We start from the raw sequence: 8,483 nt of genomic DNA, 5'->3' as shown, positions 1-8,483 counted from the left end.
AAATAGGGAGGGATGTAGGGGCTGGAGGGGATTACAGAGATGGGGGGGGGTTAATGAGGAAATTTTGGAGGTCGATGAGCTCAGGGTTGAATGGTTGGACATGGGGCTATTTCCTGGAAACCATGGAAATCGAATCTTTCATGAAGTCGAGCAAGCAGTGAGGCCACATTGAACATCAATGGAAATGAGAAATCCTCACTGCCTGAGGGATGAAGTGACAGAGCCTGACCGAGAAAAGGCCCAAGATTGGTTTAACAGTAATTAGCTTCTGCTGGTGTGCAGAGGAGATTAGGAATGGAGCACTAATATATTTCAGCAGCTGGGGACCGCGTTCTTGCAGCAGCATGGAGCAAGCAGAGAATTCTGCAACACTGAAATGACAGTGTGACTCCCCACTGGGCCCCACCAGTCCACTCAGCCCTTCGTATTGTCCTCAGGATATCCTCTGTCACGAACACCTCCCCACCCAGCATTGTGACAATATAACAGTTGAGAGATCACACTGACAGTGAAACTAAGCTCCAAGCTCTGGGAAGACAGTGGAAGCCTTTGAGAGCAAAGACAGGCGAGTGCAGCAATAAGGGATTTCGATTCCTCAACAAATTGGGGAAGCTGGGAGCATCAGCCTCGGGAAAGATGAGGGCTGACAGGAAAACTCTTCGATATGTTCCACATTTCAGCAAACCTGAATTCGTGCTCCCCCATCGGGATTTAAAGGAAGGAACTACATTTCTCTAGCGCCTTTCAACACCTGAGACCATCCCAAGCTACAGCACAGCCAGAACTGACCCTCCGACAGTGCGGCACTCCCTCAGCACTGACCCTCCGACAGTGCGGCACTCCCTCAGCACTGACCCTCTGACAGTGCCCACTCCCTCAGCACTGACCCTCTGACAGTGCAGCCCTCCCTCAGGACTGACCCTCTGACAGTGCGGCGCTCCCTCAGCACTGACCCTCCCACAGTGCCGCACTCCCTCAGTATTGACCCTCCAACAGTGCCGCACTCCCTCAGCACTGACCCTCTGACAGTGCGGCACTCCCTCAGCACTGACCCTCCGACAGTATGGCACTCCCTCAGCACTGACCCTCCGACAGTGCAGCACTCCCTCAGCACTGACCCTTCGACATTGCGGCGCTCCCTCAGCATTGACCCTCCGACAGTGCGCACTCCCTCAGCACTGACCCTCCAACTGTGTGGCGCTCCCTCAGCACTGACCCTCCATCAGTGCGGAGCTCCCTCAGCACTGACCCTCCTACATGTGGTGCTCCCTCAGCACTGACCCTCTGACAGTGCGGCACTCCCTCAGCACTGACCCTCCAACGGTGTGGCACTCCTTCTGCAGTAACCTGCCCATTGAATTACTGATAATTGTAGCAGCGTGGGGATGAGGAATTCTTTGTTATATGTCCCTGCTGTTCCCAGTTCGAATGATGTAAATACCCAAAGGATTCCCTGCTTTTCCTTTTGATGGTGGATGTGTGTTGAAGGGAACAGCGGTGTCTCTTAATGACTCAGAATCATCCAACATCATTATGCATCTTTCCAATTAACACTCAATAACTAGCGGTTGAGGGAAGCATACATTCTCTCTGTCAGGCACTCAAACAATAATTGAATTTATTAATAAATAAATATATTATGGAATAAACCTGTTTGAACCCTTAACCCGCAATCTCACTCTAATCGAGTGCACTTCACATGCATAATTTAATTTGCACTTCATAACATTGTAAAGGTCATTAAGGTAGGCTTTATTATTTTATTAATTATTTAAACCTGTCAAATGTTTAAAATATGTTGGCCTTAAATCCCTCTCCACTACTTGTTTTCCAAATTGTCTTTCTCTCTTGCTGTCTCACTTGTTCCCATTGGGAGGTTTTAATACAGCCCTTTTGCTCCTGCAGTGCATGCTGGGATAGCTCTCCCTCCATTGTTGCCTCCAGAGATGGAGAAGCAACTGGCTTCCATTTGCCATGGGGGGTCCCAGACAGACAAAGCACATTCGTCAGAGTGTGGTAAAAGAGCTGGAGGGATGGAACGGGCAATGTAGCACTAACGAGAAAACAAATGGACGAAATCGAGCCTCATGCCAGACAAAGGACTGAATGCCCTTTTTCTGTGCTGCAGATTTCCACACCAGGTTTAAATGGCTGAATTAACCATTTGTGAGTTTAGAGTGGCAATATGAATGCTCCAATGTGGCACTGTGGGAGGGTCAGTGCTGAGGGAGTGCTGCACTGTCGGAGGGTCAGTGCTGAGGGAGTGCCGCACTGTCAGAGGGTCAGTGCTGAGGGAGTGCCGCACTTTCGGAGGGTCAGTGCTGAGGGAGTGCCGCACTGTCAGAGGGTCGGTGCTGAGGGAGTGCCGCACTGTCCGAGGGTCAGTGCTGAGGGAACGCCGCACTGTCAGAGGGTCAGTGCTGAGGGAGTGCCGCACTGTCGGAGGGTCAGTGCTGAGGGAGTGCCGCACTGTCAGAGGGTCAGTGCTGAGGAAGTGGGCACTGTCAGGAGGGTCAGTGCTGAGGGAGTGCCGCACTGTCAGAGGATCAGTGCTGACGGAGTGCCGCACTGTCGGAGGGTCAGTGCTGAGGGAGCACCGCACTGTCGGAGGGTCAATGCTGAGGGAGTGCCGCATTGTCAGAGGGTCAGTGCTGAGGGAGTGCCGGATTGTCAGAGGGTCAGTGCTGAGGGAGTGCCGCACTGTCAGAGGGTCAATGCTGAGGGAGTACCGCACTGTTGGAGGGTCAGTGCTCAGGGAGCACCACACTGTCGGAGGGTCAATGCTGAGGGAGTGTTGCACTTTCGGAGGGTCAGTGGCGAGGGAGGGCTGCACTATCGGAGGGTCAGTGCTGAAGGAGCACCGCACTGTCGGAGGGTCAGTGCTGAGGGAGTCCTGCACTGTCAGAGATATAGTGTTTGTGTGTGTTGTGAGCATGAGTGAGTGTATTCTGCGTAAATTGAGTGTTTGAGGTGAATATGTGATTGAGTGTGAGTGTGTGTTTGATTGTGAATGTGTGGGTGTTTGAGTATGGGTGTCTGGTGCTTGAGTGTACTTTGTCTCTGAGTCAGATTGATCATTGGAGTGGAGTTTTGTTAAAGGGATTAGATTACGCTGTAGAGTAATAGGGAGGGGGAATTGGTCTAGGTGAGGTTACTGTTCGGAGGTGAACTTGTTGGGCTGAAGGGCCTATTTTCACACTGTAGGGATTCTAGGATTCTGTGTTAACATTGTCCAGTTACAATGTAGGCAGCACAGAGAGACATTAGCGAGAGGTGTCAATGGGGTCGATCTGAGAAGGAGAGAGCAAGAGGCAGAGTCTCTGCTTGCGCTGAGAAGGCTATGGAATATCCAAAGGGGTTTAGCTGTCAACACTTCTGTGAGCAATGTAATTGTGGATTGCTTGTATGTCACTGTTTCTGGCATTCCTGCAGTCTGTATCTCATCGTCTTTTTGACAGTGTGAAGTTTAAATTGTTTGGTAATTGGTCTGTCCAGAGAGAATAATGACTATCTTTGTGATTACAACCTACTAATCTAATCAAATGCTTGTGATAAGCCAGAGACTGCTTGAACAGGTTTTATTTTAGCTGAACTGAGGGTTATGGCTGTCAGAGCAAAACTCAAGGTGATCCATTGCTCTGTCTTCTCCTGCTTGGTCTCAGAATCTGGGAGACCTTACAAAACTGAAGGAGGCCATTCGGTCCAGCAAATCCATCCTGGCTCCTCCAAAGGGGGCCAGTCCAGCCAGTACCCCTTCTGCCATCCTATCCCCATGTGACTGCAAGGTCAGAAACAGAGGTAAAGGAATTAGCCACTCAGCTCTGTACTGCTAATCAATACCTCTGTGGCTAACCTGATGTTGGCTGCAAGCCTACTTTTCTCCCAACCTGCTGGATCCCCTGTGATTGCCTTGTTAGTCAAGAATCTATGAACTCCTACCTTTAAGATTGTCAGTGATCCAGCCACTGCCATCATACAGGGGAAGAGGGTACCAATGGCTCCAGTGGCTTAGAGAGAAGGCATTTCCATCTTAAATCATACAGAGGCCTTGGTGAGACCACTCCTGGAGTATTGTGTGTGCAGTTTGGGCTCTCATAAAACCCCCACAGTGTGGAAGCAGGCCCTTCGGCCTAACAAATCCACACCAACCCTCCAAAGAGTAACCCACCCAGATCAATTCCACCTACCCTAAATTTACTCCGGACTAATGCACCTAATCTGCACATCCTTGGACTCTATGGGTAATTTAGTATGGCCAATCCATCCTAACCTGCACATCCATGGACACTGTGGGACAATTTAGCATGGCCAATCCACCCTAACCTGCTCATCCCTGGACACTATGGGACAATTTAGCATGGCCAATTCACCTGACCTGCACATCTTTGGACTGTGGGAGGAAACCATGCAGACACGGGGAGAATGTGCAAATTCCCCACAGACGGCCACCCGAGGTGGGAATCCAACCCGGGTCCCTTGCGCATTGGGACTGCAGCACTGAGCCACGGAGCCTCCTTATCTGGTGACAGAGGGTGTGCCGCGCAGGTATCCCAGACTGATTCTTGGAATAGCAGGACCGACAGATGAAGAGAGACTGGATCAGTTGGAACTATATTCACTGGAGTTTCGGAGAATGGTAGGCGGGGGAGGGAACCTTAGAGAAATTCGAACAGGATTGGCCAGGGGAAACGAGGATGGATGTTGGTAAAGCCTGAGGAGTCAGTGTTGAGGGAGCGCCACACTGTCGGAGGGTCAGTGCTGAGGGAGCGCCGCACTGTCGGAGGGTCAGTGCTGAGTGAGCACCGCACTGTCGGAGGGTTAGTGCTGAGGGAGTGCCGCACTGTCGGAGGGACAGTGCTGAGGGAGTGCCACACTTTCGGAGTGTCAGTGCTCTGGGATTGCTGCACTGTCGGAGCGCCAGTGCTGTGGGAGTGCCGCACTGTCAGGGGGTCATGCTGAGGGAGTTTGAGTTGTCCTTCTTAATGAAAGTGATTGTGTGTTTGAGAAGGCGCTGCCTGAGGATCTTTGGTGAGTCTCTGTAGTGCACCTTGTAGATGGTACACACTGCTGTTACTGAGCGTCGGGGGGGGGGAGGGAGGGAGTGTTTTTGTGTGGGGCCAGTCAAGCGGGGGCTGATTTGTCCCTGGATGGTGTCGAGGGCCGCGGTCAGGGGCAGCGGGACTGAATGTTGAAGGTGTTGGACAATGTGACCATTGGTGATACAGACTGTGTTGCTCAGGATTTGGCTCATTACAATCATTTGTCTTTGCAGTGCCCCCCAAACCAATTGTGGAGGTACAGGGAGAGACGCTGGTCGCCAACAGGCTGGCCAGTTTAATATGCACGGTCCCCCGAAGTAAGCCTCCAGCTCAAATCCGATGGCTCCGTGGAAAGAAAGAAATTGCAGGTAAGGATTTTCCTTTGGGTTTTTCTGATGGTGCTTTGGACAGCCCAGGCAGGAACATCTCCGGAGAGAAAAGGGAATGAATCATTCAGACATCGTCACTCCATCTGAGGAAGCCATTTCGGATATCGATTATCCCAGGAGCAGGACAATGGGGAGGGCTTTTGGATCTAGTTCCCAGAGGAATTCCAACACAGGCACAAACTTCCCAGGCATGTATTATAGACCCTGCCTTTAAATGGGAGCGTTACTGCTGATTTCACACCCCCTGCCTCGGGGACAGCACGGCGTTAGATACAGAGGAAAGCTCCTTTATTGGTCAGAGTATTGAGTACAGGAGTTGGGAGGTCATGTTGCGGCTGTACAGGACATTGGTTAGACCACTGTTGGAATATTGTGTGCAATTCTGGTCTCCGTCCTATTGGAAAGATGTTGTGAAACTTGAAAGGGTTCAGAAAAGATTTACAAGGATGTTACCAGGGTTGGAGGGTTTGAGGTATAGGGAGAGGTTGAATAGGCTGGGGCTGTTTTCCCTGGAACGTCAGAGGCTGAGGGGTAACTTTATAGAGGTTTATAAAATCGTGTGGGACATGGATAGGGTAAATAGACAAAGTCTTTTCCCTGGGGTAGGGGAGTCCAGAACTAGAGAGCGTAGATTTAGGGTGAGAGGGGAAAGATATAAAAGAGACCTAAGGGGCACCCTTTTCACACAGAGGGTGGTACGTGTATGGAATGAGCTGCCAGAGGAAGTGGTGGAGGCTGGTACAATTACAGCATTTAAAAGGCATCTGGATGGGTATGTGAAAAGGAAGGGTTTAGAGGGATATGGGCCAAGTGCTGGTAAATAGAATTTGATTAATTTATGTGACAGTCGATTCTGATATAAACGCGATAGCTCCATTCTCGTGCGATCTCGCATTTTAAAAATATTGTGCAATACCAGCACTATTTAAACTAACGGAACTAGGTTCGCGCTATAGCCAATACATTTGAGGAAAGTTCACCTTCTACAAATAACAGTCTAAATTCTTCAAACATGTTACATCCAATTTGCGTTGAAGAAACGTGCAGTATCAGTGAACCGACTGTATCTGGTCGGCATGGATGAGTTAGGACGAAGGGTCTGTTTCTGTGCTGTACACCACTATGACTCTATGACTGGATGGCAACGACGAGAGAAATATATTTTACTGGTGGGTTGTTCTCACCCCCTCCCCACCCAGCTCGAGAATTAGTCAGTCACGCAGTTTAGGAGATTCTGGCTGTTGGATTATTTCAGAGAATGTTATTCGGCTCTGAATTGAAGGGTTGGAAATGGAGTTTGCGAAATGGGTGGGTGGAAGGGGTTGGTGACATTAGACTGTCCTGACAGCAATCTTTTCTGCCGAAGCGCTGACTCTGAAAGCTGCAGTTTCGAAATGATGGCATAATTACCGAAGGCGGAGATTCTGAATGAAGGAATGTCAGCACAGATGTTTACAGTAATTCTCTCCATTCAACGCTCCCCCCACCCCCCGGATTTCTGAAAAGAATCAGTCATCAAACTGATTAATTCAGGAATTCATTCCCAGCAACTGACATTTAGGAGCGGTTTGGGAATTTGTCGTGTCGATATTCTAGAACCACCTAGCCCAGGCTCAGGCTGTTCAGCCCTTTCTTGATGCCTCTTTGGAAGATAGGAATACAGGGGAAGCAATGGGCTAATGGTATTACCACTGGACTATTAACCCAGAGACCCCCAGGTCCTGTCCTGAAGATCTGGCTTTAACCTCCGGTAAAGGGTGGTATTTGAATTGAATTTTTAAAAAATCCAGAATTAAGGGTCTAACAATGACCATTGTTGATTGTAGATGTCGGTTTGCTCGGTTTGAGTTGGAAGGTTCCATTTGAGACGTTTTGTCACCATACTAGGTAACATCTTCAATGAGCCTCCGGATGATGCACTGGTGGTGTAGCCCGCTCTCTATTTAGGTGTTTAGATTTCCTTGGGTTGTTGATGTAATTTCCTGTGGTGATGTCATTTCCTCTGGTGATGCATTTCCTGTTCTGTTTCTCAGGGGGTGGGAAATAGGAACCAAGTCAATGTGTTTGTTGATAAGAGTTCCGGTTGGAATGCCATGCTTCTAGGAATTCTCGTGCGTATCTCTGTTTGGCTTGTCCTAGGATGGGTGTGTTGTCCCAGTCAAAGTGGTGCCCTTCCTCATCTGTTTGTAAGGATACTAGTGACAGTGGGTCATGTCTTTTTGTGGCTAGTTGACATTCATGTGTCCTGGTGGCTAGTTTTCTGCCTGTTTGCCCAATGTAGTGTTTGTTACAGTCCTTGCATGGTATTTTGTAGATAACATTAGTTTTGTTTGTTGTCTGTATAGGGTTTTTCAAGTTCATTAGGTGCTGTTTTCGTGTGTTGGTGGGTTTGTGGGCTACCATGATGCCAAGGGGTCTGAGTAGTCTGGCAGTCATTTCTGAGATGTCTCTGATGTAGGGGAGAGTGGCTAGGGTTTCTGGACGTGTTTTGTCTGCGTGTTTGGGTTTGTTGCTGAGAAATCGGCAGACTGTGTTCATTGGGTACCCATTCTTTTTGAATACATGGTCTAGGTGATTGTCCTCTGCTCTGCGTAGTTCCTCTGTGCCGCAGTGTGCGATGGCTTGTTGAAATAATGTTTGTTTGTGGATGTTGGGATGATTGCTTCTGTAGTTCAGTATTTGGTCAGTATATGTTGTTTTCCTGTAGACGGTGGTTTGAAGTTCCCCATTGGCTGTTCACTGTATTGTGACATCGAAGAATGGCAGTTTCTGGTTGTTTTCCTTCTCTTCAGTGAATTTTATGCCAACAATAGCCACAAAACAAAATGACCCACTGTCACTAGTATCTTACATATGAATAAGGAAGGACACCACTTTGACTGGGACAACACACCCATCCTAGGACAAGCCAAACAGAGACATGCATGAGAATTCCTAGAAGCATGGCATTCCAATCGGAAGTCTATCAACAAACACATTGACTTGGATCCCACTTAGCACCCCTTGGGAAAAAAAGAACAGGGAATGATGTCACCATAGGAAATGATGTCACCAC

At 49.0% G+C, this 8,483-nt stretch overlaps 1 protein-coding gene across 1 annotated transcript in view; it reads left to right on the top strand.

Annotated features, from left to right (window-relative positions):
• Positions 1–5,502, top strand: part of LOC122547655 (cell adhesion molecule 4-like) — a 10,988-nt gene extending 5,486 nt beyond the window's left edge. Inside the window, exon 2 of the mRNA XM_043686252.1 lies at positions 5,273–5,502. Coding sequence (XP_043542187.1) covers positions 5,273–5,487 — 215 coding nt within the window. The 3' untranslated portion in view covers positions 5,488–5,502. The remainder of the gene's footprint in view (positions 1–5,272) is intronic.
• Positions 5,503–8,483: the final 2,981 nt, after the last annotated feature.

The sequence above is a fragment of the Chiloscyllium plagiosum genome, unplaced genomic scaffold, assembly GCF_004010195.1.
Source record: "Chiloscyllium plagiosum isolate BGI_BamShark_2017 unplaced genomic scaffold, ASM401019v2 scaf_1079, whole genome shotgun sequence".
NCBI lineage: Eukaryota > Metazoa > Chordata > Chondrichthyes > Orectolobiformes > Hemiscylliidae > Chiloscyllium > Chiloscyllium plagiosum.
The sequence above is the reverse complement of the archived record's forward strand: the minus strand, read 5'-3'. Positions and strand labels throughout refer to the sequence as shown.